Source organism: Lipophrys pholis (assembly GCF_963383615.2).
Source record: "Lipophrys pholis genome assembly, chromosome: 17".
Lineage (NCBI taxonomy): Eukaryota > Metazoa > Chordata > Actinopteri > Blenniiformes > Blenniidae > Lipophrys > Lipophrys pholis.
In genome coordinates, this window is record NC_137643.1 from 21,790,622 (window position 1) to 21,807,727 (window position 17,106).

General features: G+C 41.8%; 1 protein-coding gene across 1 annotated transcript in view; it reads right to left on the bottom strand.

Annotated features, from left to right (window-relative positions):
• trappc9 (trafficking protein particle complex subunit 9) overlaps positions 1–17,106 on the bottom strand; it is a 272,998-nt gene that overhangs the window by 221,470 nt on the left and 34,422 nt on the right. The window contains exons 10-11 of the mRNA XM_080485031.1: positions 7,673–7,799; positions 5,013–5,158 (exon numbers count right to left, since the gene is read on the bottom strand). Of these exons, the coding sequence (XP_080341157.1) occupies positions 5,013–5,158; positions 7,673–7,799 (273 nt within the window). The remainder of the gene's footprint in view (positions 1–5,012; positions 5,159–7,672; positions 7,800–17,106) is intronic.

Here is a 17,106-nt window from a genome sequence, read left to right on the forward strand (position 1 = left end):
GCAATATGCATATTGTTGATATTGCAATGACAATAAATTTAAAATGTACTTCCCTGATGGCCATTTTTATTTATTGCCCAGTTATTCTCCATGAAGAATGCAACAAGCGTGCCTAAATCAGTCCACAAGGTGACCTTGAAAAGTGTCATGGGCTGCACTGATCTTCTTTCGTCATCAGAAAGATCAGTGAAGCAGAAAGTAAGAAGGAGCTCCCTTCTTCATTAGCGCCAAACATTGGTCTGGAACAAAACCAATCAAACACGGTTGCAGACGACAGGTTGTTGTGCACCAGTTTACCGCACAAATTTATTGTTTTTTGAGGGGTTTTTTCAGCTCAACTCCGCTGAAGTGAGTTTGACGTATCGGTTCTACACAACTCAAACCAGCACAGTAGTACTATTTTGGCATTGTTACTTAAAAAAAAAAGCAATTGTTTGCTGTTGATATGACGTTGTATCCGACTCCGGTTGGAGTAATCCGTGACAGCATCGGATAGTTACTTACAACCATTACATGAAGAAGTGAGTAATGAAAACTACGTGAGATGATAGAAGCCAGGCAGACTTTCAATTCTTAGTTCAGATAATGTCAAAACTGGGTTCATGAACTTCACAGCAAACAGCCACCGGAGGCGAGCAGGACATTTTGGGTTTGGCCTCGTCTTTACAAAACGCTAAAGGTTCAAAATACCGCAAAGCAGGAAAACTAGTGCTCAAAACACAATTAAGATGAATTATAAGAATTGTCCCGAATCGTCTTGGCTCTTAGTGTTTGTTCTCTGTGCCATCGCGCTTCTCTGCCGTGTACTTCAAAGGTCTGGGTCCTGCACTATTAAATCACTACGGGTGTAAACAAACCTAAGCGCCCTACAGCAGGAAGTCAGCACTCTAACCTCACGGTTATTATTTCACTTCAGATGTAATATAGTGGGGCGCAGGGGCAAAAACAATAGAAAATATATCCCTTCCCAAACACTCACAGGCAATGCTATGTCCCGGCTTTTCTGATGAGGGCCAGACGAAGTATAAGTCACGTCCCTGTAAGCCCATATACCACCGTAATAGAAAGCCTATCACGCACATCAGAGCGGACGGATAGCTTTCCACGAGATAGTTCTTAAAAGTGAGTCTCGAAGCAATTACACAGGAAACAATCCTCCGCTGGATCAACCCTGGCGGTGTGGCTGAGCATCAATCACATTCATAGGACTTGACGACACACGGGGTACAAATAAGCGGCGGCCGGACACCTCAGAGGCGAGCCGGGAACTCTTCTGACTTCATCTCTCCATCAGTGAAATGAAGAAGTGGGAGGTGACCGCTCCGTCTCCAGCTGTGAAGCTCCACGGCACAAACCCTCGTTTATCAAGTCGTGGAGACGGCGGGGACGAGCTTCCATCATTGGCCCACCTTGTCACTGGTTTTAAGTGATGACGGTCACTGTGTAAAGCGGCCATCCATCACTGCATTACATAACGGAAAAGGGACGGAAACCGAGTACTCTAAACAAAGAAGTGACTGCATACTTTTTACAAAGAGAAGAAAAGGAAAACAAAGTTGCTTCCACTGTGCAGGAGGGACACCTTTGGCAGATATCATCTGATTCCCGGACTGTATACGGCGCCTGTTTGGTTCGATCTACCTTCAAAATTCAACAATGTACTTTCTAATATGGAAATTTGTGTTTTCCTTTCCACCGAGGGATGAATGCACATTTACGGTTCAACCCGTCATTCAAAGACCCGCTCCCTGCAGTCAATGCTCGCTGGGAGAAGTCTTGAATGGCTTAAGAGAGAACCCTAACTTCATTAGTCAGCTGCTGGCTCTCCAGAGGTGGAGAAAGTGGACGGCGAAAGGCACGCTTGAATCTAATCTCCAGCAGCTTCGCCACTCAACAGGTCCTCCAGAGGAATATCAGACTTCGAGCACCTAAGACCCGGTCGAAGAAACGAGCAGCTCCGGGGGAATGTGTAGGCGACAGTTAATATCAGACTGATACTGGCCGTGTAATAGGAAATCACTCATTCAATGGGCTGCATATGAGAAGCCCTTGTCTGACAATATTGGCGTTAAAGAGCTCTTAACAACGTGTGAGCATGAACTTGAGTGTCCTGGTTATTCAGGCTTTTGAATTGCATCCAAATTTAACTGCATTTCATAAGCCAAGGATGAGCAATCTCTCCAGTTTTGGTAAACGCAAATATCCTCGAGCTGGTTAAACTGAAAGCAACCACGAAAATGACGCTCATTTCCATCTTATCTCAGGTTCCTAAAAACTAACGACTAACATGACTCCAATGATATGAGAGGATTGGACACATGGTCTCTCTGAATGGGGGTTCAAACGTCGAATGTGCCTGGGTGGCTTTTGAGCATATAAGGGTTCTCAGTGTACGAGGGTGGGTTTGGGTGGGTGGGCAGGTTTTGGTGGCTGGGTTTCTAGTGGGCTTTGGTGGGTTTTGAGTGTATTAAGGTGGGCTTGGGTGGTTATCATTATATCATCACTCCAGTATTATAATAATGCTCAAAATGAGTGACTGTAGTCTTCACTGTTAGAGAAATCTTGCTTTGTCTCATAAAGAATGACGTGTAATTTGCAGTCTGTGTTCAAGGACGACCTGTGTCGGCACTGTTGGAACCTCTGTGCTGCTTTTGGTGTCCTTCAATGCAGACTCCAAACAATTTAGCCTTTAGGAGGCGCTGTCTGACTTCATAGTTAGACAAACTCCTGGACAATCATGCAAAGGCTGTACTGTGACTTTGTCTCTTCTTGCAAGAATAATGTAATAAAAGTGTCTTCAACTTTTTTGAATCGCTCTCAGTCTGTTTCCTGTGTATTCTGTCTCCCTGAGGTTTTTATAAGAGGAAATTCTCCTGACACACACTCATTACAACTCTTATCTTAAAGTACTACGTTAGCACTTTTTCTATTAATCCTGAACTCTTTCGTTATAAGGACATTAATTACAACAGCAGGACCAGAGCATTGTCGTTTCATCGCAACATGTTTGTGTATCAGACATTCGTGGAAAAAAACCCAGGATGGTTTTTCTATTGTATATCAAGAAGAGCACATTATTTTCATTTAATTTAAAGGTTTTCAGCCAGGGACTGTAAGTATCAGGACCATGTTTGCTTTCATGTCTAGATATTTAGTGTACAGCCAAAACTACCTCTGTCAGCTGCTCAAACACAATGATGAAGCTAACTTTTATGGTTTTTAGGACCCTGCCAACAGCGAAAAGCATTCACTCCAGACACAGCTCAAAAAAGCTGCAGATTGTCATACATCAGTATTTCCTCTGAGGACAGTGGCAAGCGACTCCGGCATCTAGCCTTGAGCTGTAATGAATCTGCCGTGTGATTCTCAGGCATTTAGTGTACTTACCAGACGGACCCATTAATTCAAAACTGGACTGGACTTTGTTTACAAAGACACGGTGCACTCTCCCAATTAAAAAGCTGTCCCTAATGCTGCTAATTTGTTTGTGTACTAAGAAATGACAGCCAGTTGATGCTTCTTGGTTTTGAGGTACCAGAATTCCTCCATCAGATGCATTTCTTAGCACTTATTGTAATTAAAAGGGAAAAAGTATAACTTATCATCCTGAGCACATGTGCAACAAACATCAGGAGAGGCATTTAAAAAAGCTCTCATTTCAAAATGTGCTCTCTGAAATTATGCAAATCCACTCGATTTGTGATAATTTTCTGGCTAAAAGCAGCTTGTAATTGAAAGAAACATTTTACTTCTCAAGAGCTAAATCGGATTAAATCTAATGTCACATTTTGGAGGCTACTGATGTACAGGCATCAAAGGCCTGAATCACAGCAGCTGGGCAATATCACTCAACCTTAACTTATGTGATGTGAAACTGGTCGGCGTGCTCAACTACTTTAACACGACAACAACCTGGAGTGGAGACACGGGATGGTTCACTGTCAAAAACCAGTGAAGCCAATCAGGAATGTGTCATGTTGCCGTCACCGTGAAACAATATCATGATCAATGAACTTGCTGCAAGCATGTGCTTGCTGCTCGCCAAAGGGAGAATCTGAGTTAAACAAGTGTGAGTGGATTTTATTCACGAGTAAAAATGCAAAAGTGACCAAACAGAATCTAAAACGAGCTAAATGAGGTGATTTCACAAGGTTATCTCAACCCCTGATGTATATTTTGTGGCATTGGGCTTCAATTGTATAAAGTTTGTAGGTCAGCAGCATCCGGACATAAATTGTCATACAGCGTTCTACCACAAGGGGGTGAAGCGAGTCAATCAAACAGCTGGTGTGTACAAGAGCAGCTGCCAAGACATATTGAGGCTGCACTTACGCAACGTTTTCAAATGAATACATAAAAATTTGTCACATTTCAGAGGTTGGTTTTCCCTGACAACGGTGCCCGGAGCAACTGACACGCAACTTTTAGAAAACAACTCAGATGGAACCGTTTTCATTTCCCTGGAAATGAGGGGAATTGGTTCTTTTTGATAACACCGCTTCTGCACATGATCAGTAGATGGACAACAACAACAATGTTTGCCTCCAGAGTGTCAAGACTCCCAGTATGAATTCTCCTGGGACTTAGAAGTTTTATTTTGACAGTCACCTTAATAGCACTCCAACATAGTCGTCTGTCCACAAGAATGTCTCTGTCCTTGCCATTGTTAATGTTTATCGTGCATTGCTCTCTGCGCACATGCGAGTGCGGTTTCCCTACAAAAACAACAAACAGTTCCCACTCGTGGCCTGGCCTGCCATCTACATAATTTTCAGCGTTCCTGCCATTTTCAAAACGTTGTCGAAACTTTTATTTTACAAAAACGCAAAAAAAAAAAGATGTATTTTCACTCGAAACGTCCTTTAAACAGGCCCTGCAAATCCTGACCAAGCTGACAAATGCGATCATTGCCAATTAATGCTAGTAAGACACCACAGGCTTGTATTTATCTGCTTTACTTTGGTAAATGAAAAGTTGGATCTCGATGAACGCTCACAAAGAAACCAACGTACCTATTTTCTTGCAGCGCTCCTCGCCTCTGTTGTGCATGATGATGGGAGAGTAGATGAAGGGACTGGCTGTGGACATGTTCTGTCCCAGGAGGCCTTTCACCTTGTGGGGCCGCAGGCTGACGGGCAGATTGAGGAGCTTCACAGATCTGCAATAGTTTGAAAATCAAAACCAACGATGAGCGTGAGGACGACGTTCGAGAAACTCGGGTTCAGTGTTCATGTTCACCAAGATTTCATTTCCAAAAGAAGCACCAGTGAAGTGTGCTCAGTTTTAACTTCAAAGCTGGTAACAACTGCTTATGTTGTGTATTCTGAGCTCCTTACTGATAAATACTCATTCCTACTGCAGTACTTTGGGAGAGATTTATGACAATGCTCTTCGTTAAGGTTTACGAGTTCAGCAAAACAATAAGTACACTCACTTGAACAAAGTGTGTTTTATTTCACACCAGGAGTCCATGAATTAATGTAGCTGATAAAGAAACCCTGTGAAATAAAGGTACAAATATTTCCCGAGACATAAGTATTATGGGTTCTTTCCAGGCAAGATGGTTTTTAAAACACAACTTTGACATTGTGCTTCATCAGACACATCGCGGAAACATGTCAAAGGTATGTTTTAAAAACCTACTTACCTGAAAAGAAGAAAGGAAAACACGAATATGAGTAAACACAATGAAACGAACTGAACTATTTCCAGAGGCAATAAGCCTTTATTGTAGATGACAACAGGTTCAAAAGTTCCATAGGAGTTATAAACTTCTTTCCACTTGGCAGAGTTTTGATTTCCCTTGATTTCTTTTTTTTTTTGTTAGTTTGTTTCATTTTCTTTGGCAGAAATGACGACTTTTTTTTTCTTTTTTATATACTAGCGTCATCAGCTCAAATGCCACACAATAAAAGAAGATGCCTGTATGTCTTCATGAAACACAGAGTGCATGTACAGTGTGATTGTCTGAATTCTTAGTTTTCAGACGGATGAAAAATTAAGTACACACTTCGTGAAAGGGCGTGAATGAGAACAACGTTTTGGACAAGATAAATACGAAGAACCAGGACTTGCTGTAAAGGGATGAATAAAAAGAACTTTATGATGCGGCATATGTAGAAAAACTCGAACCGTCATGATTCCACACTCAGAAAAGCTCTAACTACTCAAATGAAACCACTCGCTTGATGTAAACCTCACGAGTTTTCAAACACAGAGCAGGAGGAAGACAAATACTCCAAAACATGAACGCACCTATTTAACTAAAATCTTTCTTTTATTGTGTGTTCCTTCATAGTGTTAAATAATAATGTTGGAAACAGTATTGAGTGGTTGAGAATCGGTGATTCAATGTGTTTTCCGACACTAAAAGAAAATAAAGCAACGTCATCTGGTTCGTGTATCGAGCAATGAGCAACGTTAAAATAAACTGAGACTGAATAAATCTTTAAAATCACACACAGTAAATCTCTCCAGTTTAATAAAAACTAACAGGTCTCACTGAAGCATCACAAAGTTGAGCCAACATGTTTCACTCCTGTGGCCTGTACTACGAAGCGTGATCATCATATCCAGGATTTCTCTGTTTCCTGGGATGATTTATCGAGATGTGCGCTTGTCCTGATCACCGTTTTCTACGAAGCAGGTTATCAACTCGCTCAGGATTTACTTTATTATGTCAAAAAGATCACTCTAAATTACTCTCATCTCCGCATTGATGCAGTTCAGCCCTGAACCTGCGTACCAATCACCATCATTTAAGAATGGGCAGGGCATTTTCCAAGAGATCTGATTGGTCAGGAGGCGGAGCTTTGACCTCTTATCCAGAACATATCCTGCTCTGGAGCAGGTTGGACTTTCAGCGTCCGTTACCGTGGTGATTTATCCCCGTGAGAAGTGAGCGAGCGTCGTAGTACGGAAAAGCCAGGGTTAATCCTTGATGTTATCTCCATAAGAGAAAATCCAGCTTCGTAGTACAGGCCTCTGGCCTCTGACAGATCACAACCAATCAGATAGTACTTCAGGAGCAAATTGGACCTTTCTTCAGAGTAACTGTACCATTGACATGCACTGTTGTACTAATGCTGCAAAAACTGTGCGTTTTCCTATCAAACATTGTCATGTAAACAGACTTTGGTCTCCACTACACTGTCACTTTAAGACCTTTTTGAAAAACGAATTCATTTTGCAACAAATTTGAAAGCAAAAATACAAATTTTATTGCATTATTAGAAGCATTCGGACGTTGACTTCCAGGACTCTGAATGTCTGTTTCTCTCCTGATGAGTCGAAGTATACAAGGGATGTCAAACGTAAGGCCGGAGGGAAAATATCGGCTCCAATGGGGCCAAACTGCTAAGCGAAGTGTAAAAAATTCAGAACGATTGAGTTTGTTTTTTTTAATAACAAATTTCACTGTATTTTGCACCAGAAGGTTTCATTGCATTCATCATATAATTGCCTTTATGTTAAGATTGGAGTCATTTTGGGTTCTAATTGTTTGTGTTTTTTTTAATCACGGACGTCCTGCACCACAGCAAAGACAAACATTTTTTTCTTTATAACTAGTATGGCAGAATTTTACTGCTCCAGCAACCCTGGAAATGAAATTGGGCCGTTTGTTGGACACCCCGGGTCTAAACTGTAGTCCTGAGCCACGGCGCCGTCTTACCGGACGATGGGGAGTTTGGTAAAAGGCACGGGGAGCAGCTTCAGTCCATCAGGAAGGGTGATGACCTCCATTCCCCCCGGACACTTGGCGGTGTAGTTCTCCAGACTTTGGGTCACCTCTTTCTTCTCTATAAATGTGGAAGCATAAAACAGCGGAGGGGATCAATGGTAACGGGTACATCAAGCAATCTATACACACAATTACACCGAGAACAAGGCTGCAACAACCCGAAACAACAGGAGTGTCTTCACAGGCCCCGGCACCCACCTCACCTGCTGCAGAGGATTCATCCTGGAGAGCGACATAAATAAAGCAGACGTTAATGGCCTGTGAGGTGTCCCTCTCTCTCTGCAGTCGGAGTCCCGGCCTTTCCACTGACTTTTATTGCATCATCAAGGCCTTTTGGAGGGAACATTACTGCTCAACCAGCTGTAGAATTTGCTTTGGCTCTGCAAGTTTCTGGAGTGTCCATCAGGGGAAGAAGGACACCCACTAGCAATGATTTTACTCGGACCTATAACCCTCTCTTAGGTGCACATTAGGATTTTATGATGGCCAGCTTTGATTTTTTTTATTTTTTTTATTACAGGTTCTTAAAATAAAATCCCTTAAACCATTTAGCCCAAACAGGGTCATTTATGCTTTATCTTTATTGTCAAAGCCAAAAACTGGATATTTGTCCGCCCGCTTTAGCAGCTACAGCAGTGAATTTTCACATCTTTGCGCCCACGGGAAACACATTTCAAAGACGGCGTAAGGAAAAAATATGTTAATGAGCGTATAAACTACGAGACTGTAAATAAATGGAGGCTGAAAGCAGCAACCTGTAGACGTGAGAGACGGGGCTGGAAGAGGGAGGGGACGGGAGGGAAGATTGACAAAGTGCAAGAGAATAAATGAGCAGGAGATGAATGGAGTGGCAGCGCAGTTGTGCTTTTGGTTCAAAGCGTCTATGATTGATGACATATTTGGTCTTTTTCTTTTGCTTGGATTCTTTGCAATGTCTCAGCATTTACAGGAGCTGAGCTGTTCAAGGCTTCATCGGGACAAGAGAAGCCCACAACACTATTTCATATGAAGTTTCAAGTTTTCGTCTCAGAAATGTATTTGAAAATGATCCATTCACGTGGCGACGTCAGGAATATGAAAAACAACGTAGGAATTTTGTGTAGTCCCCAGAGGACGCTGTTTTTTTTTGTCATAAAACCACACAAATATGTGCACAGAGCACAACACGCTATAAACATTAACACTGGGAGAACACGGACGTTCTCATGGACAGACGATGACGTTGGATTGTTATTCCAGGTGACTCAAATGTAAGGCCCCGTTTACACGACAACGAATTCGAGTGTATCCGCAAAACTTTCTTCACTTTTGGGGGGTCCGTTTACTCGCCACCAGTTTACTGTATCTGCAAAGTTTTTAATCCGGCTCCCAAGGTGGAAAGATTCTTCCACGGCGCAAATCCCTCCGTGTAGTTTCATTACAAAATCAAGCAACAGCGCCCTCCAGTGGCCCGGCATACTAACTACATCGTTGTGTATGTGTTCGCTGCTGCAGTGTAAACGCACTCCTTTCTTTTAGCAGATTAGGTGTTGTCACGTGAAACGTTGTCGTGTAAACAGGGCCTAAATCTACCAAGTCCCAGGAGAATAATGAGTCCTGACACTCTGGAGGAAAACATTGTTGTTATTGTCCTTCTACTCACGCATGTAGCAGTTTTTCCACCATTTACAAGGCGATGTCGCCCAAGTGTTTGCAGAAAGTGTTGTTTTCGCCCATCTACGCAAAATTCTACACGACTATGAAGCTGGAACATATTCAAAAAGTTCCACTTTGGGAGCCGTTCTCAAAAGGTCCCATTTTCACTCAGAAGTTTTGCATTTTCACTTGAAAACTTAAACGGGGACCCGAGGCAGCAGTTGTCTGCTCAATAAAACAAATGCATTGCTTCTAAATGGTGATAGTGCATGTTTTACCATGGAAATTAAAGAAAGTCAGTAACTTACAATGAATAAAAAAAGAAATGCAACAACCATTAAAGATCTTTATAACGACAGTATTTAGAAAACTGATTCAGATTTAGGATGAAACTTGAAAAATAGACTTTTCTGTTCGACCTTCATTTGGACGCGTGGAGCAACGCAGCAAACTCTTAAAAAAGATGTCAGACTGATCCCATTCACGCGTACCGCATTCATGTGCAGTCCCCAGCGTGTTACTCTCTCCTCCAGCTAAACAAGGAGCTAAACGAAAGAGTGTCAGATTAAAGGGCGGAGCTGAACAAAGGAGCACAGGAGTGGACAATGGAGAACGCTGATGCTTCCACACAGGCGGCTTCTCTGCAGAAAACACAACAGATAACATCCCACCACGCTCTGTGGTGCGTGTACAAATGTAGAGTTTGCATCAAAGGTGGCCAAAGAAAAGGTCTTTGCAAGTCCGGGGCGGTTTAGGTGCTTTTCTGTGTGGGATTTCCACGTTGTTCCTGTGGATTTTTTGGCTTTTCTACCGGATCGTTGAGATTCCTCCCACCAGCAGACAAACCGCATTTGAAGCCGACTGGTGTTTCAATTGTCCATCAGTTTCAAAATAGGATGGATGGATGGATGGATGGATGGATGGATGGATGATTTGTTGGGCATTGTTATTTATTATTGCTGAATAATAATTCTTGCTTCCCCAGTGTTCATGCATAGCACTTCCCCCTAAACTGCTGACTCATGGACGCACCTTGAAGTGGCAGGTTTAAAGAATGCGAGCAGGCGTGGCCTTCATAATCGTTAAATGGCAACTCAACAGAATATCGAATGGAGATTTTGGACTCCCTTCACAATCATCTTTTAATAGCCAAATCACAAATGTCCAGTGAAAGAACGGGCTTCATCCTTCAGCGAGAGAGAGAGAGAGAGAGAGAGAGAGAGAGAGAGAGAGAGAGAGAGAGAGAGAGAGAGAGAGAGAGAGACAAAGATTTAGTGAGACAAAGTAGTGCATAAACAAAATGAAAAACTAACTATCTTGTATTAATTGTTGTAAATTAACCGAGGCCCTGATTACACAACAACAAAGTGAAAACGCGTTTTTGTGTTTCCCCTCAGAAATTTTTCACGTTTTCAGGGCAACGTTTTGAAAACGACGTCCGTGCTCCGATGTTCCATTTACAAGGAGTCGGTGCGTTTTTGAAAAGTTCCACGTTGGGACCAGTTTTCAAAAACTTGCACTTTTTTTTTTTCTTTCATTTTTCAGAATTTCATGAGCCACAGGAAGCTGAGAGCCTAAACTGAGTTCAATGATCTTTTGACACTTTTTGAAACAGAGCTAGATGTGGGTTAAACCAAACTTACTGAAAGACTGCAGTTTTTAATGACGATCGCATTGACCACTGGTTTCAAAACTTGCCCTGAGAGTGGCTCTGGTCCCTTTGGACTTTATGTTGGCGACCTCTGATTGACCTTATAGAAAATCTACAATTCTCAACCTAGAAAATCTTTCAAACGAGCAACCAAGAGACAAGCAATCCCAAATAAATATAGGTGTATTTAAGTACGGCAAGTCCAAAAGAACCCTAGTTTATTCACATTCATCTGTTTACTGAGGCCTCTAATGTACTAACACTACTACTTGTGGCTGAGCGACTCATCCAGAGCTTGTGAAGCTCCCGCCGTCACGAGCAGTAGTTGTTGCTGGCTCTGGTTTTTGTGCTGTTAAATTACTATTTTCACCCAAAGCTAACCACTCGTTTTGTTGTCCTTTGTCATGCCTTTCAGTTCCTCGAGGTGGGGTGGGGGTATTTGTGTTTGTCAGAGCTCCTTTGATAATCGAACCCATTGGGGCTAACCTACAAGAAAAACAATTTGTTTGTTTCTCCGACGCTTTCCGCCCAGTTTTCACTCTCCAGACAAACACAGCATGTTATTAGCCTGACAGCGAGGAGCAGGTAAGCAAAGACACATTTTTACCCTCGGCAGAAGAAAAAGAAGGGCTGCTTTTCCACTTCACGTTGACAAAATTACCCCTCCAGAACGAAAGGATCTCATCTCCGGGTGTCAGCCATCACAGAGGAGAGGAACAATTGAAGGAGGGCTAAAGACAGCAGGGCTACAAGTCTGCTTCTCTGAAAAACGATCTTGCGTCTCCTCGTCGTGTGGCGGAAAAGACAAAGCTTTTAAAAACGTCCTTTCGGTTTGCCTGCACTTCCAGATGTGAGAGACCAGCCTTTTCTGAATTAACACTAGGGAACTTATTCTGCAGAAATAAGTGAAGCTCTTGTATCTCACTGGCATGAACTTTTGTACGACGATGCTTCAGTTTGTCAGGGTCGGCTTAACCGTTGGTGTCAACTGAGTTAAACTTACGCTCCGTGAAAAGGAATACAACATGAGGAGGGTTGTACTGAGGGGCGATGTCTTTGGGGGAAACAATATACTCGTTCATTTTTAGACAGTATGTCATCACTACAGTCTCTCAGGCATTAAGTGATGTGTAAAAAGCTTCCAACCGTTCCTGCCCGACCTTCTCCCAGCCCGCTGTTCGCACAGAATCCCCGCAACCTTCGAAAAACGCTAAACGTTTGTTACGTTTTGGTTACGGTGATTGGAGCCACTGTGAACGCTGCCAAAGTGAAACTTTGTGAAAATGCGCCGTCTCCATGGAAACCGGGGGAAAATGCAACTTTTTGAAAACGCTCCGTCTCCATGGAAATCGGGGGGAAAACGCAACTTTTTGAAAATGTTTCGATGCAGTCTTTCTAAAAGTAGCGTTTTCCATGTTTGCACGAAGACGAAGTCGAAGCGTTTTTTAAAAGTTGCATTTTTGTTTGCAAATAGAAGAAGTCGGAGCGTTTTCTCCGTGGAAACTGAAAAATTTAACTTTTTGAAAGCACTCCAACTCTGTCTCTGTGAAAACGGGGAGAAACACAACTTTGTGAAAATGACTTCCAGGGTGGAACTTTCTGAAAACACCCCGACTCTCATTTTGATTACAGCGAACTCTCAAATGTAGCAGTAAAATTTATACTGTGGAAAGACATTTTCGTGTAATTTTACCAAGTGAAGACATAAAGTACAGCCTGTAAAAAAAGGAATATGTTTATAATATGTTAATAAAAATTTGATCAGACGTCAATGTGGCTTTCTTTTTTTGACAAGTTAAAAAATAAATGGAAATAAGTTCACCCCCCAAGTGTATCATTAGCTTAATTTGTAAATATTATCAGAAAAGTGGAGTAACCCTGAGAAACTATGGATCTTAAACTGTGTTAAAAAAAGTACAGCCCAGAAAATTGTTTGTTGCTTTCAACTTTTTTTGAACCTTCACAAGAGAAACATCCAAAATGCGTGAGGTTTGTCTTTTTAACACAAATGTGCCAACTTATTTTTGTGTGTTTTTCTCTTTCCTTTTTTCTTTATTTTTATATAGCGAACATTAAATGAGAAACGGTACATCCCATGAAAATTGTCGGGGGTTGTCAACTGATTCAGAATTTTAAACGAGACAAAGTACAGCCCATTTAAGCAGCTGGGTTTTTATTGAGTAAATTAGACTTTCAAATGGGGAACATCAATGAAAATTCATTTGCCTGTCGAGAAAAGAAAGAAAAAAAAAACTTTTAGATGTGACATTATGTGAAATGTGTTGCAGATGCCTGAACAATCTACCAAGTAAATTAAATCCTATTCATAATGCTTTAGGTTTCTCCAAATATCCTGCTTTAAAAGAAAAACCCTAACAACAATTCACCGAGACTCAAATCTGAGGTGCATCATCTTAAACGTCTTTTGAACAGCAAACTTCCTTTTGAAATATTCTTCTATTAAGCTTCAATAAAAGACAATTCAAACGTGAACAAATATGACTGTCTACTCCATAAAGGCTGCCGTTTATCTGCTGTTGTATTTCACCCGGTTTCTTGAGAGTCTGGTTGTTTTTCGAAAAGCTCCACCTTCGGGCCATTTTCATGAAGTTGCTTTTAACTTAAAGCGCTGTTGTTGCGTAATCGAACACTCAAAACGCAACGGAAGTTTTCAGTTTTTATTTGAAAATGTTGCAACGGTCTTTTGGAAGAGAAATTGATTTTCGTGGTAGAGCAAAGCAGATCAGTCACTTCCTGGTTATAGACAGCAGAAGCTTTTCAACCTACCTTCACTGTGTCTGACTGGAACTATATATCAATACATTTGCCTTGCTTTACCATACCTTCAGACCCGGCACTAAACTTCCAGCGTTGAATAAAGGCCCCGAAATGCTACCAGTGTCCGCGAGTGTCCGCGAGTGCGCAAAGTCCTCGAGTGTTCGCGGGGCGCACATAATTGTGGCCATGCTCCACTCTGGGCTCACTTCCGTGTGCGGTCCATAACGTAACGATCCCGAAAATATCACTTCTGCTGCCCGGCGTTCTCCACCTTTCCTAAAGTGGTTTATGTTTCACTTCAGGAGTTCTGAGCCGTCTGGCTCTTTATTTGCTTTTAAATTGAGATTTTTCAGAGGAGGAAGGATCTCCTCACTCGAGCGTCCAGTAGGCTCTGGCGCATGCATGGTCGGCGCGCACGGGTCACGCGGTCACAAAATTTGGGCTGTGCGCAGTCCACCGCAGAGGGGTCGGAGCGGACACTCGCGCACGGATGATGATTTTGACGTCACGAGTTTTGCGGACACTCGCGGACATGGGTAGCATGACGGGGCCTGAAGACTCCCTTTTGGCTTCAAACGGGAATTAATTGAACGCTAATGCTTGGAAAGCCCAAACTTAGTTTAAAATCCACACCGCTTTCAGTTAATTTCTTCATAATCGCTGGGATCTTTTTTTCAAACTCCAAGGCTGAAAGGTATTTAGCGTTCTTGTTACAGCGTCGGCGAGCTCCTCAGGAGCCGCTATGATGAAAGTACACAGGTCCACGGCAAAAAGAACAGCAGAGATTAAATGTCAGAGGTTTGAATCAGAAAGGGCCAAAAGTTGAATTCTACCACATCTAGAATATCTGAAAACAATATGAAGGTGCGATAGATAGATAGATAGATAGATAGATAGATAGATAGATAGATAGATAGATAGATAGATAGATAGATAGATAGATAGATAGATAGATAGATAGATAGATAGATAGATAGATAGATAGATAGATAGATAGATAGATAGATAGATAGATAGATAGATAGATAGATAGATAGATAGATAGATAGATAGATAGATAGATAGATAGATAGATAGATAGATAGATAGATAGATAGATAGATAGAGAGAGATAGAGAGAGAGAGAGACAGACAGACAGACAGACAGACAGACAGACAGACAGACAGACAGACAGACAGACGATGGCCACACAGGGGTTGTTTGGTTTCTGCAGAAGGAAAATACTAAATATTAGTCGTGTGAAACGCGACTTGTCCGATGAGTGTTTCGAATAAGTTAAAAAAATTAAAGAAGCCATTGTGTGCAGTGTCCCGATTCACATAACCATAAAAATATTAGAGCTGCACGATATATCAGTGAGGTAGTCCATTGACTGATCTGCGAGACCATCAAATTAGTGTAATTGTTCCAATAATGTCCAGCTGATCGTTACGACCAGCGATGTGTAGAGCAGTGAAGCTTTACAGCGCTGTGCCAGTGTATTAAGCTAAGGGCTTCAGATAGCCATTAGTTCCTTTAAATAGTATGTGAACGGATTCAATGAGCTTTCTTAGCCTGTGAAAAACATCATCTCTGCTAATAATGATAAATCAACAAAAACAGATGTGATCTGAATGTGATAGTGAGTGGCTCCAACGATCGGTTCATTCGTGGGAAAATAGATTCTGGAATAATGTTCATTATATCACTGCCTATGCGTTAGTAACTAGGATTTTATCACCATGCAAAATGAACAAAGTCATCGTTAAATTTTCTCTGAATTTTGGTTTTGGCTCGTGAGTTTTCTGTTAATAACTCTGATGGTCGCTTACTGGGATTATTGATGACTGTACTGAACATGTTTTTTGAATTGCAGGAGTAAATTCACGTCAATTTCAGTCGACTTCACACAATGAATATGGAACCTGGTGCTACGGCGACTCACAATTGGCATCAGTACCCGTGTATGAAGTACAAAACGCTTTGCAGTCCTTAAGTAATCTGAAAGACTTTCATACAACGTCTTCAGTAATTGTGCATTAATGGATCCAACAGGAGAGTCACTGAAACAAAGCATGAAATCATGAGACACACGAGAATGAAACTGAAAATAAAAAGTCTGAGTTAAAAGAACTGCTGCGACATGACAAACTGTTTCTGTGTGACCGTCCACCTCCTGTAGGAAATGTTCAAAATATCTTCTATTATGTTCACAATAGTTATTGCTGGAAACTGACAAGTTTATGCACACACAAATCCTGCGGTGCATTTTTAACAAACTCAATAAAGAGGTTCTTATGAATAGTTAATCACAGCAAACACTTTGGATACACGTCAATGGCTGCTACGTGCGAGCACTCTGCGACCTCAAAATATCAAGGAAACACTAAAAAAAAAAATGTTGTACATTCAAAATTTCCAAACAGTACTTCAGCACTTCCAAAATTGCATCACCCCATTTGTTCTCAATCTCAGGTCCAGGACCCCAATGGGGGGAGGTGAGGTTCCGTCTGCTCTGAGGGCTTTCAAAATGAGACCATGGCCCCGTTTGCACAATGTCTTTTAAGTGAAAACAGAAAATTGTCATAGGGTTTTGGTTTGGGGGTTCGTTTCCACAACAATAGTGCCACTGAAAACAGGATCTTTTTTTTTTTTTTTTTTTTTTTAAAAAAAGGCTCCAAACGAAGAACTTTCCAAAAACGCTCCCGCTCAGTGTAAATGGAGCCTGAGACTACGATAACAAGATTTCTACAATCTAGATCAGACCGGAGAAACGGGTTTCTGCTGTTAATGGTATCCTCCCAGCATCGTGCTTCACTGGAATATTTACACAAATCAGAGAATGAAAAGGGGACTCGTAGCTCTAACAATGGTGATGGTGATTCCACGGACCCTGCGGCACATGGACAAGAAGAAATGATGGCTGAAAGCATCAACCAATGGTAAGAATACCTGCTCTACCGACTGAGTATCAACCTGATTACAGATGGAATACTTTACATTCATTTTAAAACAGTCAGGCCAATGCATGCACAGGTCTGCTCGGGTACATTAGTCATTAGTCATTCCAACTTGAGAAAAACATAAGAAATGTCAGAGGAAATGTCAATACCACTGATTTGATAACTTGAAACTGAATAATAGAAAGCGAACCAAAGGCACAAGCAGCCGACAATCACCAATGTTTCTTGCATACTGTGAATTTTCCAACAGGTTTATAGCCTTAATCCGAAGCACGAACCTCAGAGTGACACTGCTATCATTCTCATAGATATTCGCACCTCGGAGTCGGCAGTGAGTCAGCAGGTAATGCTGCCCTGA